Source organism: Phyllobates terribilis, unplaced genomic scaffold, assembly GCF_046119375.1.
Source record: "Phyllobates terribilis strain yellow unplaced genomic scaffold, ASM4611937v1 Scaffold_3__8_contigs__length_932513732, whole genome shotgun sequence".
In the NCBI taxonomy this organism is placed as follows: Eukaryota; Metazoa; Chordata; class Amphibia; order Anura; family Dendrobatidae; genus Phyllobates; species Phyllobates terribilis.
In genome coordinates, this window is record NW_027362763.1 from 203,753,522 (window position 1) to 203,767,405 (window position 13,884).

The 13,884-nt window shown below is 41.3% G+C and overlaps 1 protein-coding gene across 4 annotated transcripts in view; it reads left to right on the forward strand.

Moving 5' to 3' along the window:
• CROCC2 (ciliary rootlet coiled-coil, rootletin family member 2) overlaps positions 1-13,884 on the forward strand; it is a 149,901-nt gene that overhangs the window by 91,945 nt on the left and 44,072 nt on the right. For all 4 annotated transcript variants that reach the window (XM_073674531.1, XM_073674534.1, XM_073674532.1 and 1 more), the window contains 5 exons: positions 1,331-1,561; positions 4,165-4,358; positions 4,436-4,563; positions 12,478-12,647; positions 12,770-12,949. In XM_073674531.1, coding sequence (XP_073530632.1) covers positions 1,331-1,561; positions 4,165-4,358; positions 4,436-4,563; positions 12,478-12,647; positions 12,770-12,949 — 903 coding nt within the window. The remainder of the gene's footprint in view (positions 1-1,330; positions 1,562-4,164; positions 4,359-4,435; positions 4,564-12,477; positions 12,648-12,769; positions 12,950-13,884) is intronic.

Here is a 13,884-nt window from a genome sequence, read left to right on the forward strand (position 1 = left end):
TGATGCCAGTCATGCCCAGGAGGGCTAGTGAGCCTGATTCTGGATGTCAGTCATGCTCAGGAGGGCTAGTGATCCTGATTCTGGATGTCAGTCATGCCCAGGAGGGCTAGTGATCCTGATTCTGGATGCCAGTCATGCCCAGGAGGGCTAGTGATCCTGATTCTCACTGGAGGCAGCAGCAGAGGAGCAGTGGGCAGATATCAGTCATGCCCAGGGAGCTTAACAATAGTATCAGGACATGCCCCACCTGACATGTCAAGCAAATTAATTTGTTTATGCCGAGGGCAGCGAAAAAAGATTTTTTTTTTAACATACAAGAATGCTTGTCTGGATTATCAAAGACAGCATTAGTATAACAGATTAGGGCTGTATATGTTAAGTGTGTTATGTTATGTTAAGTATATGTTATAAGTATATGTTATATATAGTAAGTATGTTTGGAGTCTTGTGGGAAATGTGAGATTGAGCCCTTTATTCCTCAGACCGTCAGGGACATTTTCTTAGGTTTGAAATATTTGTTTCCTATTTTTGGTTGTTTAAACCTGTAGTCCAATGTGTTTTTTTTGTGTGAAACACAAGGTCAGTTTAAATCTTCCCCATTGAACATAACCATTGTTAGCTCAAGCAATAATACATTAGATTTAGACAATTGTCAGCGTAGGTGTCTACTACTAGCAACCATTCCTTTAAGGCTTATATAAAATGCGTATATAAAAATCCAGAAGAAAAATATGATTTTTTCATCATTATGGTCTTCTGTATAGCATCTAATCTAAAATTTACAAGACCAAATACTGTTTTCTAGGTAAAGAATTAAAATATATCTGGAAAAATCAAATAAAAATTTGGATGATCTGTATGGGATCCATTTTTTTTTGCACACCCAAACACTTGAATAGTTGAGTGCCATCCGAAATATGGAAGAAACATGTACATGCTGCAATTTTTTTTCTCATAAACATTTGCTTCATGTGAAAAAAACAGTCATCTGAATAGCCAAATTGAATAACTTCAGTCTAAATATTGTCCATGTGAGGTCAGTTGCGTGAACTAGCCCTAACAGATTGAAGTAGCACACACGCAATACACTGCAAACCTTTCCAAAAACCACTTCTTTGAGAAGACCACCCCCTTATCTGTGACAGATTTTCACTTCCCTCATACTTTATGCATACTGGTTATTTTCTTTGAGAAGACCACTCCATAGAAGACCACTTCTCAAAACAATGTTGGGTGGTTGTTGTAAAGAGGTTTCACTGTGACATGTTAGAATGTTGGAAATATGTGGAATAAGGATTTTTTGTGCTCCTTTTTATACCTCCTGATACAGCTGGAGGCTGAGCGCAGCTCGCTGCAGGAGGACAGGCGGGTGAGCGAGGCTAGCTGCGCTGCATTGAGGGAGCAGCGGGAAGCACTGGAGCACGAGGTGTCTCAGCTCCAGACAGAAAGAGCTGGACTGGAGCGGAGGTGCCGGGAAACGGACGAGAAGCAGCAAAGGATTGAGGAGCAGCTGCATATTGTGCATAGAGAAAGAGCTAAGCTAAAAGAGCAGCTTGCACAGGTAAAGGTGCTCTCATTGCTACTGAAGCATAGCCATTGCAAATGAACTTTTGTCTTTTTTACGGTATAGTTATAACATGTTGATATATTATGACCAGCGCCTCAATCAGCAATGTCAACCAATCAATCACTCTGAAAATTCAAAGGCAATGCCTCAAAATCTTTAAAAGTGGTATATAGCAGGAACACAATAAAAAATCACTGCAAACATTATTTTGGAGTTTGATATTTACATAGCATCTGGCCAACATGCTTAGTGTATTCTCTTTAGCCCAGGTGTACAGACTTGGTGTAGTTTTTCATGCAGTATTTGTTTCATTTTTGCCAATGTCAGGCATGAATTCTAATGGAAGGCAAACTTTAAGGGTATGCTCACCTGTCATGAATATGCCGTGGATTTTCCATTCGGATTTGCAGGTGAAAAATCTGTTGCATATTACAGTAGTATTAAAATGAATTGAGATTTTAACAAATCTCATCCTCATGCTGCGTAAATCAATCTGTACAGAAATCTACATGTGGTGGAGATTATATATGCGTAGCATGTTGAATCGGCATGGAAATGTACTTTTATTTTGCCAGTGAATTTAAGGCACAAAATTCGGAAAAGTGTCAATGTACCATAAGGGCTCATTCACATATCCGAAAAACGAACCGATTATTCTGATCATACTTTGATCAGAGTATGGTCCAAGTGTCATCTGTTTCTCTTGTACATGGAGAAATTTAAAAAAAAAAGTTTCTCCGCCTTCTCCTAGGTGACAGTCCGATTTTTTTCATGAACCCATAGACTGGCATTGCCATTGTTATAGAAAATAGGCAAAAAAGTAATCCTCACCTTATAATCCTGTGCAGTTGCCCTGCCTAGTCTTCTCTGCCCCCCCCCCCCTCCCCAGTCTCTTTTCTTTTGGGTCCAGTGTTGCTGTATCGACTTATCATGTAACTTCTGCAGCCAGTCACTAGCTCTAGGGGTCATGTGCACCCCTGTTACAAGTTATTGGTTGCAGCAGGCAAATATTGTGTTGACATGGCACCACCGGTCCTAGAAGAACAGAGACTAGAACAGAGACCCGTGAAAAGATTCCGATAATCCCATTCCATCTCCATTATCTCGCATTATCAGTTCTCCGGACTTCCTCCCCCCCTGGTTTATCAGACCCAGTTTTCTAGCTCTGGATCTTTTGGGGAAGGTTTAGGGCTAACCAAATCGGTACAAGCACTGATTGACCTTCATTAGAGGCACTACAAGATATCGCAAACCCCATACCACGTGATACCACTGGGAACCTGGCGTTCTCTCCAACTCCGTTATATTCTCTGCTGCCTTCCAAATTAAGCCTAATACACAAAGCCCTTCCATATTTGATTCACCATACACTTTCATCCGTACACTCCCTGCTTGTCAACACATCAAACCAACCTCCCTCCAGATTTTTAACACAATGGGAGGATGATTTGGGCATCACTCTTTCCAAAGAACAGAGGGATAAGGTGCTGTCATTGGCGCATAAATCCTCCATAAGTTCACGTTTGCAGCAATCAAACTACAAACTCTCGTCAAGGTGGTATAGGGTTCTGGTTGGATTAAACAAAATATTTCCCTCCATTGACTCCAAGTTTTGAAGATGTAGCTCTCATGAGGGTGACTTCCTTCATATCTTTTGGTTCTGTTTGGTATTACAACTGTTCTGGACTAAAGTGAAGAGCATTATCAGATCGGTTACAGGCATTACAACCGTCTTTGGTCCTGAACTGTTCTTCCTACAACTCTGTTGTGAGACCTCCATTTCCTCCTATAAACGTTCTCTTCTAAGATTTTTAGTGATGCCTGCCAGAGCTTGCATTCCTCTGCTTTGGAAGAAAGACAATTCACCTACATTGTCCCTTTGGATTTCTAAGGTCAATGATCTGATGCATATGGAGGATTGACTGCCTCTCTTTACAGTAGATATGAGGCCTTCTATAAAACTTGGTTCTATGGGATGGAGTTCCAGGACTCTAGTGAATATGGAAGCCTCTTTCTTTCTGACTCTCAGACTTGATTGCCCTTGGGGTCATGATTGAATTGTCATGATATACTTCCCTGGTTCCCTGTTTTATTCCCCTTTCCCCCTTCCCTTCCCATCCACCCCTCTCATTTTGTCTCTCCCTCTCCTCTTGATGATATTCTCTTTGTTTTCTGCTCTTTTTCTTTTCCTCTACATAAAATTACAATTTTTGACAAAACTAATAACCGCACTATGGAATTCCGCTTACGTTACGGATGTTTGCCGTGGGAATTTTACTACTTTGAGTTCTTCTATGTATTTATTGTGATGTGATATTTCTGCGATTCATCATTTCACTTTACTTTTGTCTCTATTAGCGTTTTGTTTATAAATAAAAAAAATATATACTTTATATATATAAAAAAAATATTCAAACAAAGGGCACATTTGCACTACCGTGCCTGTTGTCGTGCAGGCTAAAATGTTCTGGCGTGGGCCTTCAGTTTTTAGTGGAGCCTCATACTTGCACTTTCAACACGAAAAGTTTAATTTGTACACCCAGCTTTTTGTTTCTATTCTTCTTTTCTTTATGCTCTTTTCTTCCGCTATCCATAAGGCCAATGCAATAGTGCAAACACTTCAAGATCAACTGCAAGAAAATCGAAGGGAGTCGGACATACGGGCTTCAGCCTTGCAGCGCGCAGGGCAGCACATTGAGGAGCTGACCAATCAAAATGCAGAGTTTGGCGTTCAGGTAGCCACGCTGGAGGCTGAAAGGCAGGAACAAGAAGATGAAGTTGCTCAGTTGAGGTAAGACTATTTTTGCTGCCGGTCATTACCTCTTTCTACCTTTTCTCTATTCTTTATATTTTCTTCTGGTTGCTTAGGGTACAAAAGGAATCTCTAGAGAGCACCTTGTACGATACACAGCGGAGAGCGGCACAACTGGAAGATCGCAGAGAACAACTGGAAGGAGAGATACACACGCTAATGCTTGCTAAACAAAACCTTCAAGGTATAACTCACTGCCTGACCTGTATGAATACCCCATTAATGAGTGTTATTTGGGTACATTTACGGCTCGGACTATATTCTTATTTTTATATAGTTTAAAGAGTAACTACATTTTCTGCATGATTTTCATATTTGCTTGCAGATCGGTGGTGGTCCAGTATCCTGAGACCCCCACTTATTCCTCAATAGACCCCCAAGAAGTGCACAGCTCAGGAGACAGGAGAGGACAGCTTGCTCACAGAGCGGGGTATGGATTATATAGAAGTTTAGGCTACAAAGCCTATGCTTTCTATTGAATCCGTACTGCACTCTGTGTGCAAGCTATGCTCTCCTGTCTCCTGAGCTGTGCACTTCTTGGGGGTCTATTGAACGACCGGTGGGGGACTCACAACCCAGTATCTCCACCAACCTACACCTGATATGTATTAAAAAAAAACATGCAGAAAGTTTAGTCACCTTTTAAAGACTAAAGATCATTTTAATTTTTTTCTTTCATAAATCAATAAGAAACTTTGTAACATATCTTAGCAGAGAGATCCACTTTTTTATGTTCCTAGACTGATATTTCATTCTCAAAATTCTCAATTCACAGGTGAAATCTGTCTTAATTGAATACAGACTTTCCCTTTTTACTGAGATAGGAGATGGCAGTTGGAGCTCATAAAGTTCTATGGAGAACTGTAGCTGTCAACTGTCATTTCATGACAACTTGTGTTATGTCTGTGTTATGAGTTGTGTCTGTCCGTAGCTCCTCCTTCCTTCATAGAATGTTATGAGCACCAACTGTCATCTATCTCTGTAATGGGTAGATCTGTTTTCACTGAATATGGATTTTACCTACGATTTGAGAATAAAAGATTTATCCAGGAGGTGATAGAAACAGATTATTCTGCTAAGATATATTACAGTGTAAGTTGCTTATTTTCATATGTACTATTGATATTTTTTCAATAAAATTCTTTAAATGAATGTACTTCTGGTTTATAAAATCACCACGGATGACTCCCATATTAGCGACTTATAGGAGCCACAGTGTGTACATTGTATATTAAGGTAAAAGGCTTTTACCAGGCCTATTGTCTGGCAGACACACAGCTATACACACATGTCTTTATATATGCAGAATGGTGTCCAGGAAGGGTCATGCAGGGTGGACAGCCTGGCACAATTTTACTAAATATTCTTCAGGATCCATTTACAGTAAAGCATAGGAGGTCGTAAATTGTGTAAAAGTTTAATAGATTCTCATAAAATCAGCCAGCAAAACATTACTGAGTGCAAAATGAAAGTTTTTATATTCTAGACACAACATTAATATGAATTATGCTATAAGACAGATAATCCGCTGAGTACTCGGTGTAACACGATGACATGATGCTGATAAGTCAGAAATAACACATATATAATCTAGCGTATCTGGCTGCATGGGCTGAGATAGGCTTAGGAGTTTTTGGACAGTTATTTTAATGTATCATTTATGAGCTGCATAAAAGCCGCTGATAAGAGCTACCAAAGAAATGTCTAAACCACTAATAAAGCCGTGCTAGCCTTTTTCCTTATAAATAAGTATTTTTAAGCCCCATTGGCTTTTTAATAGGTGTGATTTTTGGTGCAGTTATGCTTGTAAATTTGCGAATGTCTCTAAGGAAGAGACGCATAAAGCCGAGTTCACACTTGAGTTTGAATGATATATATATTTTTTTGCTTCTAAACACCAGACAAAAAACAATGTAATTTTTATATTAAGTGTAATTAACCCTTTAATGACCTTGCGATTTTCTGTTTTTGCGTTTTTGTTTTTTGCTCCCCTTCTTCCCATAGCCATAACTTATTTATTTTTTTGGTCAATATGGCCATGTGGGGGCTTATTTTTTTGTGGGAAAAGTTGTACTTTTGAACGACATCACAGGTTTTACCATATCGTGTATTGGAAACCGGGAAAAAATTCCAAGTGCGGTGAAATTGCAAAAAAAAGTGCAATACCACAGATGTTTTTTTTTTTAACCACCTTCACTGAATGCTAAAACTGACCTGCTATTATTATTCTCCAGGTCATTACGAGTTCGTAGACACCAAACATGTATAGGTTCTTTTTTATTTAAGTGGTGAAAAAAAAATCCAAAGTTTGCTTTAAAAAAAAAAAATAGCGCCATTTTCCGAGGCCCGTAGCGTCTCCATTTATCGGGATCTGGGGGCGGGTGAGGGCTTATTTTTTGCGCGCCGAGCTGGCGTTTTTATTGATATTATTTTGTGGTAGATCCAATGTTTTGATCGCCCTTTATTGCATTTTATTGCAATGTTGCGACGACCAAAAAAAACGTAAGTCTAGCGTTTAGAATATTTTTCTTGTTACACCGTTTACCGATCGGATTATTTCTTTTTTTATATTGATAGGTCGGGCGATTCTGAACCCGGCGATACCAAATATGTGTATGTGGTTTTTTTTTATTATTATTTTATTTTTAATGGGGCGAAAGGGGGCTGATTTAAACTTTTATATTTTTTTTATTTTTAAAACATTTATTTTACACTTTTTGCATGCTTCAATAATCTCCATAGGAAACTAGAAGCAGCATGTGCCTGATCGGCTCTGCTACATACAGGCGATGAGCTGATCACCTATATGCAGCAGAATTGCTCACTTGCTATGAGTGCTAACCACTGGGCGGCGCTCATAGCAATCAGGACATGACAACCACAGGGGTCTGCTGCAGACCCCGGGTTGTCATGCCAACCCATTGGTGACCCCCGATCAAGTGACGGGGTCACCGATGGGTGGGGCTAATGCCGCGCTTCCAGTGCGGCGATGTTAAATGCCGCTGTCAGAGATTGACAGCGGCATTTATTTGGTTAACAGCCACGGGTGGATTGTGATTCTACTCGCGGCTGTTGCGGGCAAATGTCAGCTGTATAGATCAGCTGTTATGTGCCCGGTTCAGTGCAGGAGGTATGATCACTGGAAGAAGCCACATCTGGCTGTATACATCCCCTGCAGTATTGGATAGGAGCAAAATGTAGTATTACAGTGCCTTGAAAATGTATTCATACCCCGTGAACTTTTCCACATTTTTTTATGTTACATCCACAAACTTAAATGCATTGTGTTGGGATTTTATGTGATTTACCAACACTAAGTAGCAAGTATTTGTGAAGTGTAAAGGAAATGATGCATGGTTTTCTAATTATTTTAAAAATGTAAATCTGAAAATAGTGACATGCATTTGTATTTGTATATGTCATTAGGATTAACCCTACCTAGCTGTCTGTATGGGCATACAGGTCCTAGAAAATGTAATAAAATGATACCTTGATATCTGTGATCCGATCTCTTATTCCAGAGAAATCCTTGTTTATCTTAGTATGTAAATGAGCTGTTAAGATCTATGGGCCGGTCATAGATCTCCCTGAGAATCTGCCATCAGAGCTTATTTTAAGGCTATGTGCCCACGATGCAGAAATGCTCATGAATTTTTCCTGAGCGTTTCTGCATCTCCCTTGCAGAAAAAAACGCATGCGGATTGTACATGCGGATTGTACATGCGTTTTCCTGCCAGGGACAAGCAGATGTGAAGCGTTCTTCACATGCATTTCCGCATGCCGGTTGACAAGCGCTTTCCAAGCGATTTTAGCATCACTTGGAAAGTGCTTGACAACTTGGTCACACTATATAAATCCATGCAAACAGCATGGATTTATATAGTGTGACCCGAGAGAATGTAAAAAAATAAAAAAGAAATCTATACTTACCTTCTGATGGCCCCCGCAGTCTTGTTTCCCTCTGTCCCGGCTGTCGGCAGCGCTACACTGAAGGACCTGCCGACGTCGGCGTCGCGTGACCCGTCACATGACTATGACGTCAGCGCAGGTCCTTCAGTACATCGCGAACTGCCGGCATGCGAGGAGGAGCGCAGCGCGGGCCGCCAGAAGGTAAGTATATATTTATTTTTTATTTTATTCTTTTTTTTACAGTTTTCTATGGTACCCAGGTCCGGAGGAGAGTCTCCTGTCCTCTAGACCCGGGTACCATCCGCACATTAGAACGCATAGAATGTGCATCTACATATACAGTGATGCGTAATCCATGCGATCTAATGCAAGTCAATTGCGGCGAAAACGCAGCACTTCCGCAAAATAATTGGTAGTTCTGTGTTTTTTTCGGCAATGATAACCCGCAGCGGAAATCTCCGCAGCATGTGCACAGCACATGCGGATTATCATTGGGGAACATGGCAGGCCTTCTACTATGCGTTTTTTAAGCGTTTCTGCACCGTTTTTGCCGCTGCGGAAACGCTTAAAAAAGGGATCGTGGGCACACAGCCTAAATGTAAGCTAGCATTACTAGTGTGAGACATGTAATGACTGACAGTCTGCTCACCTGATCTATATGTCTCACATTAATAACGCCCTTTTTCATTTAAAATAAGCTCTGGAGGCAGATTCTCTGGAAAATGTGGATTTCTCTGGAATAAGACATCAGATCACAGATATCAAGGTATCATGTTATTCAGCTTCCTATGACCTGTGTGCCCATATAGACGGCTCAGGAGGGCTTATCCTACTGACAGATGCTCTTTAATGAGCGTGTGCAAAGGTCATTGTGAAGGGTCAACTGTTACATTGCCTATTATGATTGGTGAATCCTGTATTATCAGCTGTGTTAGAGAGTTGTTTCCTGCCTCTGCTGATAAAGGAAAATGCTGGAAACTCTTCCTGAAGTAAAAGGATGTATGAGTCTCAAAGTGCTTTCTTTAGAGCTTGTAAGTGCGGTACCGAAGCTGGCTAGATCACTGGATCCAGCCAGTTTCAGTGCCCCTGCACTCCGCTGATGCTACAGAGGCAGAGCTGTCTCTATTTGCAGCATTAGAGAGTACACATTTCACTCCAGCACTCGGGAGCACAATGCTTCCCTCCAAGAAGAAAGCAAGGAGGCAGGGGAGCGGTGCACTCCTGAATCTTAATTATGAGACACACCTCACCTCACACACTAACACCTCACCACCTGCGAACTTGATCCAATCCCTTCTGGCCTCATCCCTAACCTTTCCACAGTCTTCATCCCAACCCTAACCCACCTCTTCAACTTGTCACTAACAACTGGTGTCTTCCCCTCATGTTTCAAACACGCCTCAATCACACCCATCCTCAAAAAGCCCTCCCTTGACCCACCCTCTCTGACCAGCTAGCTCCCCATATCACTTCTCCCCTATGCCTCAAAACTACTGGAACAACACGTCCATTCTGAACTGTCCTCCCACCTCTCCTCATGTTCCCTCTTCGACCGCTTACAATCTGGCTTTCGACCACATCACTCGACTGAAACTGCCCTGAACAAAGTCACCAATGACCTTCTAACCACCAAATCCAAGCGACACTACTCCGTCCTCCTCCTCCTGGACCTGTCATCTGCCTTTGAGTCGACCATTCCCTCTTACTACAGACCCTCTCATCTCTTGGTGTCATGGACTTGGCCTTATCTTGGCTTGCCTCATACCTAACAGACAGGACTTTCAGTATCTTCCACTTGCACGCCACCTCCTCATCTCGCCCCCTATCTGTCGGTGTCCCCCAAGGTTCAGTTCTAGGACCTCTGCTCTTCTCCATCTACACCTTAGCTCATAGAGTTTCACGGCTTTCAGTATCACCTCTACGCCGATGACATACAGCTCTACCTCTCTGGACCCGATATCTCCTCCCTACTAACCAAAATCTCACAATGTCTGTCCGCTATCTCGTCCTTCTTCTCTGCTAGATTTCTAAAACTTAACATGGATAAAACAGAACTCATCATCTTTCTACCTTCTCATTCATCCCCCCCCATCAACGTCAATGGCTGCCCACTCTCCCCAGTCCCGCAAGCTCGCTGCCTCGGGGTAACCCTGGACTCTGATCTCTCCTTCAGACTTCATATCCAAGCCCTTTCCACTTCCTGCCGACTCCAACTCAAAAACATCTCCCGCATCTGCGCATTCCTCAGCATAGACTCTGCAAAAAACACTAGTGCATGCCCTCATCATCTCCCGCCTCAACTACTGCTACCTCCTGCTCTGTGGTCTCCCTTCCAACACTCTCGCCCCCCTCCAATCTATCCTAAACTCTGCTGCCTGACTAATCCACCTGTCCCCCCGCTATTCCTCAGCCTCTCCCCTCTGTCAATCCCTTCACTGGCTCCCCATTGCCCAGAGAATCCAGTTCAAAACCCTAACCCTGGCATACAAAGCCATCCACAACCTGTCTCCTCCATTCATCTGTGACCTAGTCTCCCGGTACTTACCTGCACGCAACCTTCGATCCTCATGAGACCTCTTGCTCTACTCCCCTCTTATCTCCTCTTCCCACAATCGCATACAAGATTTCTCCCGTTCATTCTCTGGAACGCTCTACCCCAACACATCAGACTCTCACCTACCACGGAAACCTTCAAAAGAAACCTGAAGACCCACCTCTTCCGAGAAGCCTACAACCTGCAGTAACCACTGCTCCACAACATTGCTGAATGACCAGCCCTACCCTCACCTACTGTATCCTCACCCATTCCTCGTAGATTGTGAGCCCTCACGGGCAGGGTCCTCTCTCCTCCTGTACCAGTCGCTGACTCGTTTTGTTAAGAATATTATAAGTGTTTTTGCTATGTATACCCCTTTTTTCACATGTAAAGCGCCATGGAATAAATGGCGCTATAATAATAATAATGAGACAACCCCTATAAGAGTATGCTCACACTGCATTGTTTTTTTCTAGTGGTCAAAAATGTCTGTTTTTCAAACAGAAGACACTTTTCAAATCGCTCCTTTTCTCTGGAATTTTATAATCCTGAAGTTTCCTTTCCTAGCATTTTTTTGGCTTTTCATGAGTGCTTTTTTTGGCATTTTTGTGAGCATTTTTTTCAGTGTATTCTTACTGGAGTTTTCCAGTAGTTTTTTGAAATCCATAAAGTAATGAAGAAAGCAGTAGCAATTTTTGCAACAATAACTTTGACAAAAAACCCAGGCATTTTTTAGCCTTCTCATTGACTTCTATTCTAAAGTATTGCACGCCTTCCTAGCAAAAAACACCTGGAGAATGTGCATTACTTCTTGTAACTGATTGGCGTTAGTGATGAGCGAGCATGTTCTGGTAACCCTTTCGGCGAGCATGCTCGGGTGCTCACTGAGTATCTTCAGCGTGCTCGGGTGTTATGTTTGAGTCACTCCGTGCGCATGATTTGCGACTATTTGACAGTTTTAATACATGTGAGGAATGACTAAGAAACAGGCATTCCTCACATGTATTAAAGCTGTCAAACAGTCACAAATCATGAGCACGGAGTGACACAAACATAACACCCGAGCACGGTGAAGATACTCGGAAAACACCTGAGCATGCTCGTAAATCTCGAGTAACGAGCATGCTCGCTCATCACTAATTGGCGTCTTTAAAAGTCTAATGTGTTGAAAAGATGTTCAAAAGCCTGAACATATGACCAACAAGTGTTTTTCCCATACAAATTAATAGGATCATTTTATTAGTGTTTTTCCTGAATGCGCCCACTCAAAAAAAAAAAACAGAAGAAAAAGATACAGTGTGTGAAGGGTGAGACCACATGGCTGTAACTCTGCCCACGACAGTGACAGAATCGTTCATTCATTGGTCACCGGGGGTGGATGGAGTCTTGGTTGCACAGTCAGCAGCACCGTGTGATCTCACCCTTAGGACCTGGATGTAATTTTTTTTAAATTGACCTTATTACCCATCTGTCCCAAACCTTTGCAATCTGACTAGTCATGGAGGAATGTGCTCCCCACAACCATATAGCTACAATACTGTTATAGGGTCTAGCACCCTTCACCCAAATACAGACCCCACTGCTGTGATTTCTGTTGTTTTTTATGTATCATGTTAATGAATTGTTGAGATATTTTATAATCTTCAATAATAGCTGAAGCTCAACACCAAGCCCTGGATGCTGAAGAAGCCATGGCTGAGCTGCGTCAGCAAAAGGTAAAGGTGGAGCTGCAACTAGCAAAAACGGAGCAAACAGCCGAGATGTCCCTCAGTAACCAGGCTCAGCAGCACCAAGATACTGTAGAGCGGCTTAAGCGGGAGAAGGTGGGTGCAAACATAAGCTGCTGATCACTTTGGTGAAGTTAGTTCCCTTAAAGATTGCCCCAAGCATTCCTCTGTACTACGTACATGGCCCATTATGTCACCTGACACATTTTACTTTTTAGGAGGCGCTGCTGCTGGCCATGATGGAGGAGAAGCAGGAGGCGGTCCAGCGTATGGAGAAGGAGAAAGAGGAACTTTTGTCTGAGTGTGACAACATGAAGCAGAAGCTGAGTATGGACATTGTTCGCTTGCAGGAAGAGAGGGAAGAAAGTTTGCTGCGAGTGGAAAACGAGAAACAAAAGGCAAGAAGATATAGCCATGCCAATTTCATTGCTCCCTCATGATGTTGGGTCCGCGGTTGCTTATTGTATTATAACAGCGCTTTAAACCTCTTAATGACCAGTCAAGTTGTAATTTTGTTCTTTTATTTTTCCCTCTTCTTGTTCTAAGAGCCATACCTTTATACCTTTTCGTTATTTTTCCATCAATATAGCCGCATGAGGGTGTGTTTATTCCGGAATAACTTGTCGTTTTTGAATGACACCATTCATTTTACCATGTAATGAACTGAAAAATTGCAGAAAAAATACCAAGTGAGATGTAATGAGGGGAAAAAATCACTAATTATTTTTGGGTTTAGTTTTTACATTAACTGTACAATTTGATTTTCCAGGTCAGTACGATTACAGCAATAGCAGACTTGTATAGCTTTTATATATTATAGTGACTAAAAAAATTCACAACTTTGTAAAAGAAAAAATGTTTGGGTTTGTGTCACCGTTTTCTGAGATGTGTAAATCTTCCTTTGAAGGACTTTTATGAGGGCTTGTGTTTTTCTTGTTAAACTGTATTTTTATGGATACCATTTTAGATTACATATGACATTTTATTCATGTTTTACTACATTTTTGGGGGGAGAGGGGATGTGTGACAACTGAAAAACAGCAGTTTGATATTTTATTTTTTACCTCTATGGCATATAGGTTAATTCATTTTATATTTTCATAGTTCAGACTTTTATAAATGTGGCAATACCAAAGATGTTTATTTTATAAATGTATTTATTTTTTAAATGGAAAAAGCGGGTTAGTTAAACTTTTATATGTTTTTAATTATTTTTTGTAAAGCATTTTATAATTCATTTTTTACTCTATTTTTTTTTTTATTTTCCTTTTGCTTTGATCACTTTTACTATATATTGCAATACTACAATACATAGCAAAATTGTAGATCAGGG